Consider the following 20,926-nt stretch of genomic DNA (forward strand, 5'->3'; position numbering starts at 1 on the left):
AGGGGACCGGCTATATCAGTAAGGAAGCCTCTTTTCACTAACAGTTCATAGCAGGTTGTGTGATACTCTCTGACCTCTATAGAGATTTCTGGATCGAGCTCGGCAGCATCTTCTCTTGCTGGCTGTGAATTGCATTCACTACCACACTGAATTGCCCTGCACTAAACTCAAGTACTGTGTCTGAATCCCAAAATAAAAGTTAATCTAAATGCATATAACAGCACCCCAATTAAAATATGAAAACACCATTTCCTGTGGGAATTAGGAATAGGAGGAGGTTTTAGATCTTTTTCAACCTGCTATTTCCATGTTGCAAATCTTCCCAAGTAGCTCTCCCACTGGCTGGGGTTTCTAATGCACGTTTCATCACATTTTAAATCTTGCCTGCAAATAAGCTGTCAAAGAGGTCGTGATGATTCAGAACAGGAAGTGTGTATGTTCTCCCTTCACCCTGCTATTTCTGTATTTTGATTTTCCCGCCTCTCCTGCCCTTTAGAAAGTTTCCCCTATACTTCAGGGCCCATTACATCCTGTTACATATACTTTTAAGGTAGGTGTAGTTTGTGCTTGACTTCTGCTTGCCTTTAGGAACAGCGAGTTTGTTTGTTTATCCCACTCTTCAGCTAAAAAAGGTTCCCAGAGTGGCTTACAAATCACTACAAAGAAGTGTTAGTGATCACCATGCATGAGCAGTCTGCTTGAGAGAATCCATGTGTGGCACAGATAATTTGGTTGCTTCAGAGACATGGATTCCTCATGAATGTTCAAAATTAGTTGAAATGCACAGTAAAACTAAACATTCATGACTTTGGTTCAGGTTAGTGATATGATGGTTATACCTGGACACTGTCCCATTGGGCAGACTCCAGTTCAAGCCCCTGCAGGCTGTGTTTCTCCATTCCATGCCAAAATAAGTGAAATAACTGTATGTGTGTTTTCCTCTTGAAAGGAGTACACTGCTGGAAATGACTGACTAGTCTCCTAATTTCCCTTGAACTCCAGTTCAAAACCCTCTGTGGGTTCAAGCCCTGAAATAAAAGAAAGAATCATCCTTTCCAAATATCCCACCATATACTTCCTCAAAGGAGACTTCACTGGGAGAGTTACTCTACTGAATCACCATCATCATCATCGTCATTTTCATTTATTACTTATACCCCACCCATCTGGCCAGGCCTCCCCAGCCACTCTGGGCGGCTTCCAACAGGATATTAAAAACACAATAAAAGGTCTAACATTAAAAACTTCCCTAAACAGGGCTGCCTTCAGATGTCTTCTAAAAGTCAGATAGTTGTTTATTTCCTTGACATCTGATGGGAGGGTATTCCACGGGGCGGACGCCACTGCCGAGAAGGCCCTCTGCCTGGTTCCCTGTAACCTCACTTCTCGCAGTGAGGGAAAGGAACTGAGAATCATGACTTTAGTTGTGGTTATTCTTTTGGCATCAGAAGGGGAGAACACTAACTTTCAGGGAAATAACTTTTAGGGTAATAAAAGTACAGTGGATGCTTGGGCTGTGATCGTGATCCGTGCGGGAGGCACGTTAGCAACCTGCAGTGTTCGCAACCCGCGACTCAATGCGTCTGTGCACGTGCGGATCGTGATTTGGTGCTTCTGCACATGCGCAAGCGGTGAAATGCGGAAGTAACCCATTCCGGTACTTTTGGGTTCGGTGCAGTGCACAACCCAAAGCATCTGTAACCCGAGGTATGACTGTATCACAGAAGAAGAAGAGGAGTTTGGATTTGATATCCCACTTTATCACTACCCGAAGGAGTCTCAAAGCGGCTAACATTCTCCTTTCCCTTCCTCCCCCACAACAAACACTCTGTGAGGTGAGTGGGGCTGAGAGACTTCAAAGAAGTGTGACTGGCCCAAGGTCACCCAGCAGCTGCATGTGGAGGAGCGGAGACGCGAACCCAGTTCACCAGATTACGAGACTACCGCTCTTAACCACTACACCACACTGGCTCTCACAACTGAGGAGGTTGTTCTAGATGATATTCAATATCTTTTAACTTTGCTGTTTACAGTCTATATTGAAGCCAATTGCTGTGGGAACTATTATAGATTACATGGATAAGAATGGTGCTTATAATTAATGGGTTTAAGCAAATACTTCATTAAGCACCTGTTATTGTTTTATAGCGTCTGTAATGAAATTGGCAGCTTAAAACCAGAAGGCCTTGAGGTATGTGAAGCACTTGTCCTTCATCATCTTGAGAGATTATTGAAATTTACAATTGATAGATGCCTTCTACCAGAGAAAACGCTTAAATACAAAAGTGGGACGCTGGATGAAAAGCATGATAGGTATGATCATTGTTAAGATTTACACAATTCACTTTATTTTTCGTCATGCTATTGAAATCAGAGAATTTATAGGGAGGAACTTCATATACCTGAAATTTCATGTGTATGATTTAACCATTCAAAATGCACTGTTTAAAGATTTTACAGCTGAGATGGCTAACCTGTGGCTCTCCAGATATTCCTAGACTTCAGCTCCCATCATCCCTGCCTATCAGCCATGGTGACGGGCTGGTGAGAGTTGGAGTTCAACAGCATCTAAGAGGCCACAAGTTAGCCCTGCTGTAGATCAGGTGACAAGACACGAAGGGCCACAGGTTAGCCACCCCTGTTTTGCAGCATAATCCGAAGCGTGTCTACTCTTGTGTTCAGTGGAACTTACATCCAGGTAAGTGTGTGTAGGGTTGCAGCTTTGAAGGACATACTGAACAATTGTTTTGTGTTTTATATGTAAAGCTTATGCCTTGTCTATAATCGCTTAGGGTTCATGAAGCAAACTGATGCTATGTGCCAGGCCCAGAGGGGCGAATAGCTCTGGATCCTCAGAGGAGTGCTGCAGAGGGATGGGAAAGCAGGACTCCTCATGTGTTGCTTGCTTGTTTTAGTCTTGTTTGCAGTTCCATGTTGTTCTTGCTTTTTATCTTTTAATTTTTATTCAAGTTGAAGAGGTCTGCTTTTCACCAATGCTTGTAGATGACAGGGCTGTAACTCTGAGATAGGGATCTAGAAACAGTGACTCAAGCATTCATAATCTTGAGTCTTAAACAATGATGTGTAAGCCCTATTCAGGCATTATCCCTCACACCAGTTGCGGGGGGGGGGGGGAGGACTGAATCACTGGTCCTGCCCCCACACTTCACACAACCTACTGTATTTTTCGCCCTATAGGACGCACTTTTTCCCCTCCAAAAATGAAGGGGAAATGTGTGTGCGTCCTATGGGGCGAATGCAGGCTTTCGCTGAAGCCTGGAGAGCGAGAGGGTTCGGTGCGCACCGACCCCTCTCGCTCTCCAGGCTTCAGGAGAGCCGCAACGCCAGCCCCACAAGGTCGGGGGACAGCGGGGAGGCAGAACGCTGCCATCCCGCTGTCCCCCTATGTGGTTTGGAGGCTGACGGCAGGGAGATGCGTGCTTCTCCCCGCTGCCAGCCCCGCAAGCTCCTGGGACAGCGGGGAGGCGCAGCGCGCCTTCCCCCTGTCCCCGGACCTGATCTGAAGGCGGGCGGCAGGGAGAAGAGCGCTTCTCCCCGCTTCTTGCCCCGCAAGCTCCGGGGACAGTGGGGAGGCGCAGCGCGTCTTCTCCCTGTCCCCGGACCTGATCTGAAGGCGGGCTGCGGGGAGAAGAGCGCTTCTCCCCGCTCCCGGCCCCACAAGCGCCTGGGGGGGAAATAAATTTTTTTTCTTTATTTCCCCCCCAAAAAACATGGTGCGTCCTATGGGCCTGTGCGTCCTATGGGGCGAAAAATACGGTAAGCTATCTCACCCACATTTGAGCATATGGGTGAGATCGCTTAGGTTGTGAGCTACATGGACATGTGAATATGGACTATAGTTTCCCTGGTCCAACTCTACAATCTCTGCTACTACCTGTGCTATACTGACCACTAATATTTAGATACTAATTATACAGACCTTAATTTTAAGTTTTGCTTGGGATGAGTTAAAATACATGTAATTTCAACTCTTCTCTTAGTGTCTATTTGAGCAAATAAGAATTTCAGAAAATAAGTTAATGGTGTTTTTATTAAATAAATTTGTATTTCATTATTTGGCTAACTGTGAAGATTGATAGTCTTACATCTTTATTGGTATGTGCTGTTTTGTCTACCATATTTGCTTTTTTCTTTCCCTAGGTCTGAATTGACATCTTATTTTGCTAAGACATGGAAACGTTTAAGTGAACATATTTTATTGTTGAAGAAGTACAATGTTTTATTCGAACAAGAAGTGAAAGACATGCTTAGTACCATATTGACTTTGGAGAGCCACGAGCAACGTGGCCTGGTCAGTTCTTGTTTCATTTTCTTTTGTTCTTTCCAAAATATACCTTGAAGAAACAGATTGGTGACACTAGAAGTTTGGTTTTCCAGAATGCCTATGAAGCAACAATGCAATAAATTGTGTAGGAGACACATTGACTAGTGTATATATTAAGGCAAAACCTGAATGAGATTAAGCTGTTTTTTTTCATTTAAACATGTTATTTCTTGTTCTATTTACTGTTATAATGCTGCTAAATATTGTGACAACAGCAGTTTTTAAACATTTTCCTGTCTAACGGGTTACAAAAAGGAATAGTAATGTACTTATTGTTATTGTTATAATCATACAGTTTTATTTCTGTTTCTGTAGGCTACATCATTATTGAAAGAAAGCTTTTCAGTAGAATATGAAGACAGCTCACTTGCTTGTAGCGATAAAACATCTTGTGATTTGCAAACAAACAATAACACAATAAAGCAAGGAAGATATGAACAACGGCTTGGTAATAATGCTGAAAGGGAAAAGGGTAATTTTTGTTAAGGCTCATTCTTAGTCTAACATACTATAACGCATTATAACATAATATAATACCTCAGGATATGCAGTAGTGAAAACTGCAGGATATATTTTCCCCACTCCCCACTGTGGACGTATAAGAGTCCTCGTGTGCTACCCTGCTCATAAATGCAGGATTAGGTGTATGAAGCTAAAACAAGGCAGCTCCAGTTCCTCTGAAGCTCCATGTGTGCAATTGAGTCCTGGCTTTATGAAGTGAATAGAGAAGTATATTTGAACTTACCTTTGAGTAAGGTGTTTTTGTTTGTGGCTTATCTACAGTAGTAATTTCTGTGTTTCGGAAAATCATGTGCTCTGTTTCTGGTGTAAATTAGAAATGGAATCATGTATAAACTCATTAAAACATGTTATGAAAAGGAAACACCTATAGATTGTAAAATGCATTTCTCTACAAAACATTGAAGAACATATATACAGTATTAGAAACATGGTTATTAGTGCAAAGGAAGCATAGGCAGATTCTCCCCCCCCCCCCTTTTTTAGAAGAAGCTTCATACTGAGAAAAACATGTATTGGTTTTTAAAAAATATTAAATGAATGTTAGATGAATTTGTTTTGCTAAAGGAAGTAATTTGATTTAGGAGCGGGAGATGGTGACTCAGTGTGTCCTTGCATCAAAGCCCAGAAAAGATGAGCAATTAGGACCCAGATGCCTTTACACGGCAAACATAAGCAATGCTGTTTAGGTTGCCTTCCTAGATTTTTATTGATAAAAGAGAGGGGCTATGATTTAAACTAATTTTCTGGGTAAATTTGTTTTATGTATATCAAATATTGAAAATGGGTTAATAGCCAAAATGGTGAAGTAATCACAATTAAAAAGAAAAAAGTCTCATGACCTAAACTATTCAAGGTATTTTGCCAGTTTACTGTTTTCTTTGGCAGTTGCACAGAGATACAGCAACAGCATATTTGGCTAAAGTTCACAGTAGGGTCCTTTTGTAAAGAACTGTAATAGACATTTTAGATCAATAAACAAGACATAACAAAAGTAGGGCTTAAAAGAAAGGGAATAGGGCTTAAAAAGAAAACAAACTGGTCTGATCACTGTGACTTTGAAATGTGCTTCATTATTGTGTGTGTTCACATACAGAAGTCACAAGCTGGTGTGAAGATGAGAGCAAGGAAGAAAGCCTGGTGGAAAAGATTCCTATTACAGGTAAAAGTCATGGCTGCATAATAGCCTCAAATGCGGGGTTTGACTTTATTATATAATCAAAACATTGCATTTCAGCAGCTTGTGAATTCCCCTAATAGTGAGTAAATTCAGCTACTACATACTGAGCACAGAGATTAAACGCAAGATCATAAAGTCCACGCTTATGTTAACATAAACCAAGATGGAAAATAACAGTGCCTATTTTAATTCCTTGTAATCATGTTATACATTTTAAACCTTGTGAATATCCTGTTATTTTAGCCTTTCAGGTCTTGGTATCGGTGTTACAAAGGTCAGTCTCCATGGGGAAGAATCAGTAATTAGATGGCAAACTACAGATGTTTCTGATTTGACTCTTTTCTTTTCTGTGGTAATTGAATGTGTATCATTAGAATAAGAGAAGGGAGGAAAAATTGTGCCAGACAAAAAGCTGGGTTTGTGCCTCAGTTACAAAGGCATACTGATAATTTGAAAATATTTTGCAATAAGGTCTCATCAGGACCTGTTAAGACCTCTTTTTCTGGCAGCTAATTATGTTTGTTTATAAAGAATATCCAAGATATCATGGCAGTTTTGGTTTGTGGATAGTGTGCACATTAGCATCCTTGACAGATATCCATTTCTTGTAAATAAATCTAGAACTTCCTCTCTTATACAAAGAATAAACACCTTAATTGAAAATATAGATACCGGGGGGGGGGGGGGGGTGCGCGTGCGCGTGCATACAACATAAAAGAAGCATGCTACTTTAAATAGCCGTTTTGGATTTTTAATGTGAAAGTGCTTACACTGATATTTATATATGGCATGAAATACGTGAGGAGAAGAATCGGAAAAGATTTACATCCTACTTGCATTACACCTACCGTGAAACACCCAGTTAGTGTTATGATCTGGGGTTGTATGACAGCAAAAGGTGTGGGCAGAATTTGTGTCATTGATGGGAATAAAAGGTAAATGGACCCCTGACAGTTAAGTCCAGTTGCGAACGACTCTGTGGTTGCGGCGCTCATCTCGCTTTACAGGCTGAGGGAGCCGGCGTTTGTCCACTTCCGCAGACAGTTTTTCTGGGTCATGTGATCCAGCAGGACTAAACCGCTTCTGGTGAAACCAGAGCAGTGCACGGAAACGCCGTTTACCTTCCCGCCAGAGCAGTACCTATTTATCTACTTTCACTGCGTGCTTTTGAACTGCTAGGTTGGCAGGAGCAGGAGCTCACCCTGTCGCAGGGCCTTGAACCACGACCTTCCGATCGGCAAGTCCCAAGTGGCACAGTGGTTTAAACCACAGCTCCACCCGCATCCCAATGGGAATATAAATGCCTAAAAATACGTAGCCTAGACCTTAACACAATCAAACATCTATGGCGCTGACTAAATAAACTTGTTAGTCAGAAGCAACCCAGCAGTAAAGCCCAATTAATAGAGACAATAATTCAATCTTGGTTTCACATTATTACAGCTGCAGAACTAAAAAAAACTTGGTTTACTCTGTGGGAAGGAGTTGTAAGGCTGTAATTAAAGCTAAAGGTTACCAAACTAGTATTAACTGGCACAAGAATTTTTGTATATCTCATTTTTTCTATGTGTTTCACGTTTCTTCTTAATGAATGCTGTTGTAATTAATAATCCTTCATAAAAGTTATTGCATTACATTCTTCATTAAATTATCTTTCCATTAATATATAATTTTAAGGTATTACTAAAAAAAAAAAAAGGTAGTGTTATGTTCCATCAAACCTTGGAAATACACTTCCCCCAAAAAAGGTTTCTACAATTTTGGTCACTAGTGCATGTTTTATTTCACCCTGGTCAAAGATCCAGCTTGGCGCACACACTCATGCACATTTGTGTACACACACGGGCTGGGACCCTCTGGAGGCTTAACTCAGCACAGAAACCCCAGCTCTGCCTTAGGCTTCCTTGCTGCTGGGTTTTTCCATGGGAGAAATTAGTGCTTCTGTAACTTCCCTATTACTAGTAGTAGTAGTAGTAGTAGTAGTAGTAGTAGTATACCACCCTATACCTGTAGATCTCACTTCCAGGTACATCTGTTCACTGTTGTTGAAACTTCTCTGCAGTTGGGTTGAAAGTATTTTTATTTAAGAAGTGTTGCCCTTACTTCTTTTGCCCTCAGTAATTCAGATGGGCTGCTTTCTGCATATCAGGCAGTATTCTAGGGAGCTCCCTAACTCCAAACCAGCAATAGATAGGATAACAGTGGAATTTTAAAATTGTGGAACTATGATATATTTTCCCCACCCTCAATTAATTATTGCCTAAAATTAAAAGAGGGAAATGCTTAGCACACTATTACATTAAGCAGGGAAGTGACATGATGAGATGGCAGCTGCTTTCACCTCCAAATATACCCAGGGCTGACTCTCTCTTTGTGTTTTTTCCTTGTTTTGAAAATGGTCTGTGCCGACAGAGACGAGCCTGTAGAGACTAGCTTCAGAGCAAAGAGGGACAACCAAAAATGATAATTGCAGACAGCGACCATTGGTGTAGGCTCATATTGTTGGGATTACTTCAAATGTTATGCGTTTTGTTTGCATAAACTACTTCAGTGCAAGAAAAAACCTGTAGACCATGGGTCTGATTCAGCCACGCTTATGCCTGTCTGTGACCAGCACCCAGGGCTGGAGCAGCAGCTGAGCTAGAAGCAGCTGGAGCAGGACTTGGAGTTCAGGAGGGAGCTGTTGTCCCAACAAGAGCCCAGAAGAATCTGGCTTCTATTCTCACTGCCAGGCCCTTCCTTTCCATCTGCTGGCTTGCTGTTCTCAGCTGAATATTTTCCCTTCTCCTGAGAAGACCCTCTTTAGGAGACAGTTGACAAGAAAGCCTCCTGGCAGACAAATGTATACTCTTGGCCAACTGGGCTTCCCCCTGGGCCTGCTATCATTTTCACTTTTCTGGTCTGGGGGTGAAGGGGGAGAAGTGGTAGATGAGGCAGGAAATCCAGGACAAGCAATACAGAAAGGAAGGCATCATCAGCCATGATGTCACCTTGTTATCTTCTCTCCTGCCAGCTGCATCCGTATTCAGTGCTGCTTTGCCAGTTCATCATGGACTGGAGAATTCTGCAATTGTGTTTCTCTGGCAGAGCTGTTGCCTTAGCTTCCTAGCAGATGGGTCACTTTTACTACCAAGAGAGGGAGGGGTGGGGAGGTCAGTCTAACGCAGATGCAGCAGCAGAGCCAATCCAGTGCTCCTGTTAATATGTTTGCATTGCCTCCTCTCATCTTTGCCCTCTTGGTAAGCATCAGTGACTCACCTGCCAGGAAGACAGTCACCTGGCAAGCCACTTCTGTATTGTGGTGTAGACTACATTTCTTCTGAATTACAGGTGCTGGGCATGCAAAAACTGATTTAAGTGTCTTGTGGAAACAACTATTTGAAGGAATACTTGGAATTTAGGAGATCTGAGATAACAGGAACTGAGAAGAGAATGGTGTGCTTAAGTTTGATATATTGTCATTCCTCTTTTTTGAGATTAGATCGTACAGCAATATTGAAAAAGGATGAAAGGGCAATTTTCAGTTAACCACATAATAGAGTTCTCATTTTTCATAATCTTGATTTCATAATGATGATAAGATTTTAAATTAAGGAATCTAAACTTACGTGCAACAATAGAAAAAACTTGCATGTTGAAATAGAAATTTGGGATATTAATAGCTTTGTTTTCATACCATGTTCCCAACATAGACTAGGATTCAGGGAGGTTCGTGTGTGCAAAGTGCTTCTGTGTGTATATCTCTGCATATGCATGTAGGTACATGTGTGTGTGTGTGTGTGTGTGTGTGTGAGAGAGAGAGAGAGAGAGAGAGAGACTGAAACGAAGACCGAGACCAAGACTGACTTTTCTTTCCAGTGTCCCCCTCTCTTGTGTCATAGGGTGCTACTACTCTGGAAGGCTCCTGACCCTCAAGGAGGCTTTTTAGGGAAGCGAGGGTCTGCCACTCTTGAATGTGCACTGATATCATTAAGTGCATGTTTTCAAATTATTTTCCACATAGGGAAAGTAGAATTTTTCATCTCTCTTTACCATTTGATTATTATTCAGCAAGGTGGCTTAAGTTGTCTTTTGCAATGTAAAGTATTTGAAAGATCTGATGGCTTGATATTTCTCCTGCCATTTAAGGGAGCAATCACTTAATGCAGACCAGCTGCCCCTTAATGATACCCTTCTCTTCATCTCCTCCCAGGCAACATAGTACTTGAAATCAGTGTGGTTAAGAAGTGGTTTAATTCTTTTCCATGCATGCTTATTATTGGTAAAGCTCCAATTCTGATCTGTGCTAGTGAGGCTGGAGAGGGTTAACACAAGGCATTATTTGTCTGTATGTGTCCAAATGCGCATGCGACACAGCTTATTGCCATGTGGCTAGAGCTTAGGTTTGACTCAGTTTGTCTTCTAGCACAAGAATTTGCCGGAAACTTAGGTTGCTTGTAATTATCTGGGGGGAGACCTTACGGTATTTGAGCATTTTAGATGTTAACAAGAATAGGATGCTGGGCTTCTGGTAGCTGTGTGTGGCTTTTAAGGGGGGGGATGAGTAGGGATTGCCTTTAGATTGTTTTAGGAAGCCAAGAAGCTTCCATCCACTTCAACTGCAGCACCACCTAGTGTCCAATAACTGTGCGTTACTGTTTTGGAATGAAATGTGTGTAACTAGATTTTGATGGAAACGGTGTAGGGCAGAGCTTTCCAAACAGTGTGTCGCACAAACCCTCCCCACACTCCTCCAGAGGCTGGAAAGGGGTTAGTTTAACTTTTGGTTTACTACTGAATTACTGTGCCGTGAAATGATGCATGTCTAAACAGTGTGTCACTAACATGAAAAGTTTGGAAAGCTCTGGAGTAGGGGAACTGTGAGTAAGAAAATGAGATTCACTGCTAGCTAATATGTGCCTGCTTTGGTTTGGTGCATGTTTGGCTTACAGATTCTTGTAGAGATGGTGTTCACAAATCAAACTTCAGAAGACGATAGCAGAGCCTAGCACATTCTTTGGCTGGTCTGTAGCTAGAAGAGACCTAGACTTTGGAAAGTGAAGAATTTTGATGTCAGTGAGTAGTACAGAATTAACCATTCCTCATCTTTTTAATTCTATATATAACTTTCATAATCTTTTGCATAGTTTTTGGTTTTGGTTTTGATTCCTGAGGGAACATTTATTCAGCCCAAGGGTTATCTTTTTTTATGGGCAATCCTGTGGGGTGGGGGCATATGCCAGTGGTGGAAGGAGCTATTGGGCAGAGCACTGAATGTAAGTTTTGCCCTTTGTCCAGTAGGCTAAATTTTCATACCCCTCTCTATCCTCCACCCTCTCAAGCCAGAGTCATCATCAGAATTCAGGGATATATTCCAGCCAGGCAAAAACACTGAGGGGGTGTGTGAGTAAGTCCCAGGGAAGGATGTGGTGTGGAGAAAGAGGGAGAGGAGTGGGTGTGGCTTGGGGGAGGTCCCATAGGTCAGACAGAGAGGCCTGAAGAGCCACATTTGGTCTCTGGGCCTGATTTTCCCCTCCCCTGTTCTGCATTATGCTTATTTAAATATGTGTGTTGTTTTGGTTCTATCTCAGCTTCCTTGGTGTTGCATCTATATTAAGAAATGTTAATATGCACCTTCGCCGCATCAAGCAGTTGGTCCCTTACCTTTCCCGCCCCGACCTGGCCACAGTGATCCATGAGATGGTCACCTCCAGGCTTGACTACTGAAATTTGCTCTACGCGGGGCTGCCCTTGAAGCTGTCCCAGAAACTCCAGCGGGTGCAGAATGCTGCAGCGAGGCTCCTCACGGGGTCCCTGCCATGGAAGCATATTCACCCAGTGCTTTTCAAGCTGCACTGGTGGAGTACAGGGTCAGATTTAAGGTGCTGGTTTTGACTTTTAAAGCCCTTCACGGCCTAGGGCCCTCGTACCTACGAGATCGTCTCTCCTGGTATGCCCCACGGAGGACCTTAAGGTCCATATATAGCAACACCCTAGAGGTCCCGGGCCCTAAGGAAGTTAGATTAGCCTCAACCAGAGCCAGGGCCTTCTCAACACTGGCTCCGGCCTGGTGGAATGCTCTGTCTTTAGAGACCAGGGCCCTGCGGGATCTGATCTCTTTCCGCAGGGACTGTAAGACAGAGTTGTTCCACCTGGCCTTTGGCTCAGAATCAGTTTGATTCCCTCCCCCTTTTTCTTTTTCCTTTCTCCTCCTATGATGAGATTGTTCCCTAATTGTTTTAATATTGTATCTTAATCTTTTAAATTGTATTTTAATCAACTTTTTTTTATTATTGGTTGTTAGCCATCCTGAGCCCGGTCTTGGCTGGGGAGGGCAGGGTATGTATGTATAAATAAATAAATAAATAAATAAATAAATAAATAAATAAATAAATATTATACTACACAGCATCTAATCTTGCCTGGGACATTGTTGGGAGTTAAAGAAGAGCCTTTGCAACAGATCTTACGTAGTGAGCAGGCTGGTGTTGGAGTTAGGTTTTATTTTTATGGCTGGCAGCTTTTAGTGTTGTGGATGCAGCTTTGTGGAATCAGGCCTAGATTGAACTTAGACAAGTGCCTAACATTTTTGTTATTTGGTAGCTGTTGAATACATCTTTTAAAGAGTACTTTGCTTCAATATTAACTCAGCCATTTTATATTACATACTATATGGAATCTGCATGATTTGATGTTTTTAAGATCAATTTTTAGATAGTTATGGACTGGCAACTCGCAACATATGTGCATTTAGCTTGCACATTCAGTTTTATGCACTTGCCTAAAAAATAAAAAAATAGAAAGGGTGTGTGTGTCTGAGGAAAAAGACTTTGGCAGTCCCACCTGCCATTGAACCCAATGTGTATTGACTATATGCAGTCTGGGCTTTGGCACTATTCCCAGAACAGAACCCTAGTGTAAGTTAAGAATCACCTGCATGTACATTTTTTTGATATTCCTGTTGTACACAGCTATGGAAACATTTGCTGGGAAGTAGTATATAAATATTTAAATGAACATGCAGCTAACTTTCCCACAGTTGCCCATGCCCAGAGTGACTCACAATAAAGCTAAAATGCAACATCTTATCTGAAAAACCAATTTGTCCCACAACATAGCAGAAACAGAACATAACAGAAACATAACAGAAACAAAAAAGTCTTCAATAAACAAATTGTAGCATAAATTCAGTTTCACAGTAAAATCATATGAAATGCAAAAACAGCATTAACCTAACCCAACCCACACAGCTACTCCTTGTCTCCCTGCACCAAGACACCACAACAGCCTAAATTTAAATAGAGAAAGGTCCCTATAGCTTAGTGGCTCAGCACATGTTTTGCATCCAAAAGCTCCAAATATATCTGAGAAACTCTCCTGTCTGAAACCCTGGAGAGCTCCTGCCAGTCAATGCTGCGACTCTATAAGGCAACTTCACATACCAGGCTAGAATATTCATAGCTGCCTCCAAGGAGGCCCTGGTAGCAGCCAAGGGGAAATGTTGGGGAGTGGTAATGATGTTAAGGCTTCCCGACCCAGCTTTTGAGTGATGGTCTTATTGAGAGAAGGCAGTCTTTTAAATAGCCTGGACCCAAGCCATTCATTGCAAAACATTTATGGAGATGTTGAGAGCTGTTCAACAGTGGAAAAGACTCCCATGAGAGAAGGTGGACTCTCCTTCCTTGGAGGTTTTAAAGCAAAAGTTGGATGGTCATCTGCCAGGGATGATCTAGATGAGATTCCTGCATTGCAGGGGGCTGGACTCTCAGAATCCTTTCAAGCTCTACAATTCTATGAAATGAGCATATGTATAAAGGTGATCCAGTTCATTCTGAAACTTATACGTAACTAGAAGCATAAGGCTGCATCCACCCCTAGTTCACTAATGGGTGAATTAAATGAACAGCTTTCAGCCCCAAGTAATGCTTAATGAAGAAGTCTTAATAAAACATGGGTCAAAGCACAGATATGAATATGTCTGTTAAGGATCTGAATACATTTTGAGCTGACAATATTTAAAGATCTGAATTATTCCAGTGAAATTCCATATGGCTACTTGGGGTATTTGGCCTCTTTCCCTTGACCTTTGCCCATCCCTTCCATCTACTGCTTCACTATTTCCCCCTTTCTTTTCTTCTAAGAGTTCTTACATCAATACTGACATGCTAAGTCATAATGTTGAGTTTAAAAAAGGAAAATGACACATTGCTGCAGTTCATGGGGCACAAATCCTGTGTCTGCTCAGAAGTAAGCCCCACCTAATTAACTTGGGCTTACTCCCAGGAAAGTATGCGTCTAGGATTGGAGCTTGTTCCTTGTGCATTAGTGTGTTTACTGGCTTACATTCTAAACTACCAAGTACAGCTGGATGAACATCGGGCTGTAAGATGGTGGTATATAAATGTCTACTAAAATACCTATCATGGCCAATCAAATAATATACAAATATTGGTTTCTGCCTTATAAAAGAGACAGAATAATAAAACATTAGTAAGCTCATCAGTCATACATGCCACAAAGTGCAATATCTAGAAACACTGGATCAGAAAACCAATGCATCCTGATCCAAGAATCCACCTCCTCACCACAGCTGTCAACTTTTCCCATTTTTAAAGGGGAAAATCCTATTCAGAATAAGGGAATTTCCCTTTAAAAAATAGGAAACGTTGACAGCTATGCCACACACACACACACACACACACACACACACAAATCTTACTACAGCCAACCAAAGACCACCAACCAAACGCTAGGCCACCGCCAGCCTCTCTCACCACCAAGGAAATGTAACAAGCGAGCAGAAAGAGAACCCACACAAGTGACGCTGACACAAAACCCCACACATAGGGTAGAAGAATAGAAGCATTGCCACCCCCCTCCCCATCCCCCTCCCCCTTTTTTCTTTCCAGCGTTATACTGCATGCAACACTAATGTCTCGCAACAGATGAAACTGATCTGTAGAAAACGAAGAAATCTTTAATAAAAATTATTTTTTTAAAAAAGGAAAGAAAACCAATGCAGCCAACTGTTCCTAAACAACTGTTCTGGATAGAGAAATGTCCTTTAAAAAAGAGAACTACCGTAAGAATCTTTAATAAGTACCATTAAAATCCTGCATGAATGGCTTTGAGGAACTTGGTGCAGAACGCATGGTTTCTCCACTTTTATAGTCTGCCTATTTTAAGGTTCACTACTACGTTTGCACTCAAACTATGCCAAAGTTTAGACTTTAGAGCTCTATGGGAGCTCAGGCTGATTAACTCTGTTTTAAAGGAGACTTCTTGAGCATTCAAATGATTGAAATACTAATTTGTAGCAGTAGAACCTAGGCTTGCATTGCTTAACATCAAATGCCTATATAAGCAATGATTGGAGGTTGGCTGTCTTTGCATGGTACAAAGAATAATCACATGGTTTCGCCCAGAAAAGTAACATATAACTTTACTTTCCTATTCATTAGTGAAGCAACACATAACCAAATGATTAATGTTTAGGACGATGTAAAATGCTTTCTTGTATGAGATATGTCAAATCAGTGATGATAGTGGGTTTGGGGAAATGTTTGCTCAAGGCAGTAACTGGGATGGAGATTTATATGATTGTAAAGATAAGCTGAACTGATCTTTTTTAAGTGTGGTTTGTTGAGCTGAAAGTGAGCCATAGGCCTGGCTGACTCAGGGGCACACCTGTTGCATTAACATTTTTGCAGTTCCTTTGTTGCCTTTCTCTTAGAAAACTGGCATAAAAATGAATTTAAAATAGTGAAAACATTGCAGACACTGGGATAGTTAAACTGTGACCATATGCAAAGCAAACACACATTTGAGTCTGTTAAGATAGGTAACAGCGGTTCAGATGTTAGGTTCAGTGGAATAAAATCTAGGTTCAGATGTAGCCCTTAGTACCATAGGGTTATCTTGGATTATCTTGGATGTTGCACTATATGTTCTGGAGACATTAATTGCCCTTGGATGAATGAGGTAACTCTCTGAGAATTATTCTTCTTATCTTCAGAATATATTGTTGAACTGGGGCAGAATTTAGCCTAAGTTCAGCATTTTTAGTTCCCCCAATTCCAGTGGAGCTAAGCATGTAGTTAGCTGTCACCACTGAAATCAATGGGGCTTTAGCTTTGACTAAATTTTAGTCCTAATGTTTCTACTCAAATACTTTATGGCATTTGGACTTATGTTCTTGTATCAATTTGAAACACTTTAACCCCCTTTTTAGCCAAAAGGTTCCTAGAGCAGCATACTAAAATGAGCAGTAAGACATTATAATGGCAGAACAACCCAAACCTCCTTTGCTGAGGAAGTGAACTGAGTGGAGGTTGCATGTGCCCAGCCCTACAGGCCTCCATCAGCCTCCTGCTAGACACCTCCTTCAGAGTGATACATGGAGCACCTCCTTCCACCCTCATCAGATCTCTAGCTTATGAAATCTCTTCCATCCATATGACTATGATATTATAAGCGGAATCTTCTCATTGCTATGACATTAGCAGAGCTGGCCCAGTCATTAGGCAGGGTGAGGCTGCTGCCTCAGGTGACAGAAGCCCCTCCAGATGGCACACACATTGGGTGCCTTGCCACTTCTGCCAGCAGCGCCAATTTTCAGCAAGATCACATCCATTTGGGGCAAGATCTCACCTGAAATTGTGTGAGATCTTTTGGAGCATACAAGATCTCACACAAATTTGAGCAAGATTTCACCCAAAATTGGCATGAACTTGCCTGAAATAGGCACCGCTGGTGGCGTCTCTTTGCCAGCAGCAGATGTGTCAAGGCAGGCGGTGGTTGCAGGAACAGGTAGGTGGTGGTGGGAGTGGTGGCAAGGTTGCACTTCCTGTTTACTCTCAAGCAGCGGAACGAGATGCACAACCCCTGAACATTAATCTTGTTCAACTGCAAATTCCAGTACTAATGAAACTGCAGCGTTAAACAACTAAAACCAGTCATTGCCTGAGTTCCACATTGAACACTCCAGTCCTCACCATGCCATTATATATATTGGCAGCTCAATAACTGATCCATGCCAAGGATGAGAGGCATATGAAAGCATGAAGAACACATTTCAATATGAAAGAAGAAACATTTTGGGGGCTGCCTCCCTGCTTATCATGTTAGAGCAACAGGAAAGCCATGAGCTTCTGAGACGAGGTTTAGAGATGTTCTGGTGTCTAACGGTTGCAGTCTTTTATTAGCAGGACCAAATTCCACTCTCTAGAGCTCTTGTTCAGTTATTGAGCTGGTTCACAAGTAATATTAAACCACATTTGAAGCATGAGTGCCCTGCTCCTTCTCTGTCTCTGGTTGTGTAGCACAGGAGAATAAAGCTAGGAACAAGCCAGGGTCATACAGGACCCGATTTGTTTCTTTCCAACCAAACCAGGAGCCATAAGGAACATTGGTTACGGTTTGTGGTTTCCCATATAGTGAGTGACAAGGTCTGGCTCATGGGAAGGCAAACTAAGGCCTGGGAGCCGGATCTGGCCCAATCGCCTTCTCAATCCGGCCCGCGGATGGTCCAGGAATCAGCGTGTTTTTACATGAGTAGAATGTGTGCTTTTATTTAAAATGCATCTCTGGGTTATTTGTGGGGGATAGGAATTTGTTCTCTCCCCCCCTCAAAATATAGCCTGTCCCCCCACAAGGTCTGAGGGACAGGTTTGCTGACCCCTGGTCTGGCTTGTTGCCGCCTTATACCTTCCTCCACGTGGCACAGTCAGGAGCAGGGGCACGCAAAAGTGCTTGTGCATTTTAAGCTGTGGTTTAACACGGCATGTAAACCAGGCCAAACGGAGGACACTTGTGCCAGAGCTTATACTTCTAATTCTGCCCAGAACATATGTATAAGCAAGCCCAGCCGTCATAGACTGGCTTAATGCAGAGGAGTGAGGGGAGGCATCAGCTAGGGAATCCCCAGGGGAAGAAGGCTCAGAGCCAGGGTGTGGGATGATGATGAGTGATCAGAGGGAGAAGAGGGAGCAGACTGGAGGGAAGAGGTGTTGGAAGCTGAAGAGGTCACAGGAAGTAGTGAGCAGGAAGAATTTCTGGCAATGAGCAGTCAAGAATCACAGGCAGAAGCAGAGGCTGGAGAGGAGGGGGGGGCGTCAAGAGGCAGAAATGAGACAAGCTGCTGAAGAAGCCTTCCTGTCCTGCTGCAGCCAGGTTCCCCCCCCCCCCCCAGTTTCCCAGAACCCAAAGAGGTATGAAGAGGGCAGAGGAAAGACAGGCAAGATGAAGGCGCCTCTGGTTGCTTGGGAATGAACCAGGGGAGGAGGAACCTTAGGAAGTGGTGGGAAGGTGGGGACCTTTAGCCTCTGGACAAGTTGCTGTGCTCACCGGACCTGAGCTGTTTTGCTTCTTTGAATAAAGACTTAACTTCAGTGATACCTTGTGAGTTCTTGCTGACATGTTCCTGATAGCCTTCTTGAGACCAGCCTTCAGAAGAGGATGAGAGAGTTTGTTCAAGGCAGGCATGGGCGTAGCCAAGGGGGGCAGGGGATACAGCTGCCCCCCATCAAGTAAAACAATAGAAATACTTAACTAACTGAACAAACACGTTGATTCTGCCCCCCCCCCAACAAAAGTCCTCCCCCCCCACAAAAATCCTGGCTACGCCCATGTCCAGGGGGGTGCAGTGGGGGCAGCTGCCCCCCTAAATCAAGTAAATAAATAGAAATACTTCTAACTGACCAGGTGCATCACAGATAACTTGGGCCTGCCCCCCCCCAAAATAAATCCTGGCTATGCCCATGAAGGCAGGCCCCACCTTTCTACAATGGATGGCAGTGGCCCTCAGTTAAGTTCTCAGTGGGTTTGCTCACTAATGTAGGGTATCATCCATTATATATACCGTTATTTGGCTGTACTTCTGGTATTGTAGGGTTGTTTTTTATGAAGCTCAATCCTATGCTTGTTGAATCAGAAGTAAGTTCCACACAGTTGGCACCTTAACAATTATATTTAGGATTGCAGCCTTAAACTCTTCTTAACTGTTTGAGCCCTTGGAAAAAGGTGGGAAGAAATTTAGGTAAACCCGTGAAGCTGCCCTATACTGAATCAGTCCTGCTGCTTTATCTAGCTCAGTATTTATCAACCTGGAAATGGATCTCAAGGTCTCAAGCAGACAATGACAAATTAATCCATCCCATGCATGATTTTATGTATACAAGGTGTGTGTGTGCTGTGCTGTGCTGTGCTGTGCTGTGCTGTGCTGTGCTGTGCTGTATGGAACAAGCAAAGCTAGACTTCCATGTGAGTATAGATGTTTGCATTAGACCAAAACAATAAAAGGGTGGGAAAATGTATTTTTAATATAGTCTGTCCATTGGGTTGAATTTAGACTTGCCAGTTCATGAATGGAAGAGTCCTTCTATGAATGGAAATGAGTTTGATCCATTGTAGACTCCCACTTTTCAAATTTAACACTACAACACCACTTCCCACTCTGTTCTGAAGGGTCTCCCAACCCCCCAGAGGAGGTTTGTAAAGACTGCAGGGTGAGGGAGAAGATGATGTTGGGAAACTGTGTATGTGCAGCTACTTGCACAGAGTCAATTAAGGTTTGGCAGACAGCCAGAAGGTCATGTGAATGAATAGGTCTGCCTGGTGGTAACAGAGACATGGAGACAGCACCCTGATTGGTCAAGCTCTCTCAAGGGAGTGATAATGGCCTACTAACTGGGATGTGTTAGTTCAGTAGTTCAGAGGTTCAGAGTTCTGTGTGTCAGTGTAGGAGTTGTGAGTTGTGAGTCGTGTCAGAGAGAGCTAGCAAAAGATCCGTGTTCTGTTCCTGTAAATAGTCCACTGTATATAATAAACACCTAACTACAAGTTCCTGATTCCTGCTTCGTCTATCCTGTCTGCAGCCAAGTCGCCAATTGCTTCCGTGGATTCTGCGTTGACTCTGCTAGGTCTGGCTAAGGTCCTGCAACTAGTCAGAAAGTTGTGAAACACCAAATAGGTTTTGCCAATAGATGAATCAGGAAAACCTGCTTCCCCGCTTCCACCCATGGAGTTCATGGACTCCTACTCACTGCAACTCTGGATCCAACCCATTGTTCCATTAATTTGTATTTTGATTTGTGTGTGTGTGTGTTTTGATTATTTTGGTAAATTTTGTTTACTATAAACTGATTCTCAGAATGTTTGTTCCATAGTGAGTAGAGCGGGACTTGCTTCCTGGGATATTTGGCTAGGTTTATGATCTTCAGGTGTCTTCTCATTGGATGCTTGATAGTGTTTAATATTACAATAGTTGGAACAACAACATCATGGTGGCCCCTAATTATCTGTCTGCTGTATGAAAAATTCTGTATAAATGATATTATTTATAATTCCCCTCCCCCCCCCCCAGAAAATTATATCCAGAAACAGGTTCAGGATGGCCCAAACCCTTATTGCCTGTGTGCTGATCCAGATAGGAATGAGAAACCTTTGACCCTCCAGATGTTGGACTCGGTGGTCAGCGATGGGAGTTGCAGTTCAGCAAATGACTGTGCATTTTTACATGCCACACTAACAGCCCAGATTAGTAGCATATTTGTGCCTAGCCTTGTCACCTGAAAGTTATTTTAAAGAGAGTGATTGTGAGCTTGAGAAATTCACAGAATTGTTTATTAAAAAAAAAGTTCATATTAAGACCAGGAGGTGGAGACAATTGTGAACTACAAAACAGTATGGATAGAGCAAACTGCACTGAACAGAAGAACAGGAAGCATACAGTGCAAGGACAGTATAACTTGTCAGATGTTTGAAATTGTGATACAGTAGTTTTGTAGCAATAATTTGATGGAACTGAGGCCAAAAATGTCCTATAAGGTGTTTCGAGATATGAGTTGATGAAAGAGATGTTTTTGTTGTTCATGGAAAATTAATTATTACTTATTTTGCAAAAT

The 20,926-nt window shown here is 42.5% G+C and overlaps 1 protein-coding gene across 10 annotated transcripts in view; it reads left to right on the top strand.

The window, feature by feature from the left end:
- Positions 1–20,926, top strand: part of KIZ (kizuna centrosomal protein) — a 70,066-nt gene that overhangs the window by 37,315 nt on the left and 11,825 nt on the right. For 7 of the 10 annotated variants that reach the window (XM_083448684.1, XM_083448676.1, XM_083448678.1 and 4 more), the window contains 4 exons: positions 2,149–2,313; positions 4,162–4,312; positions 4,661–4,817; positions 5,961–6,026. In XM_083448684.1, coding sequence (XP_083304810.1) covers positions 2,149–2,313; positions 4,162–4,312; positions 4,661–4,817; positions 5,961–6,026 — 539 coding nt within the window. The remainder of the gene's footprint in view (positions 1–2,148; positions 2,314–4,161; positions 4,313–4,660; positions 4,818–5,960; positions 6,027–20,926) is intronic. The other 3 variants (XM_083448685.1, XM_083448680.1, XM_083448679.1) reach the window with 1 other exon arrangement.

The sequence above is a fragment of the Podarcis tiliguerta genome (genome assembly GCF_965153285.1).
Source record: "Podarcis tiliguerta genome assembly, chromosome: 7".
Taxonomy (NCBI): domain Eukaryota; kingdom Metazoa; phylum Chordata; class Lepidosauria; order Squamata; family Lacertidae; genus Podarcis; species Podarcis tiliguerta.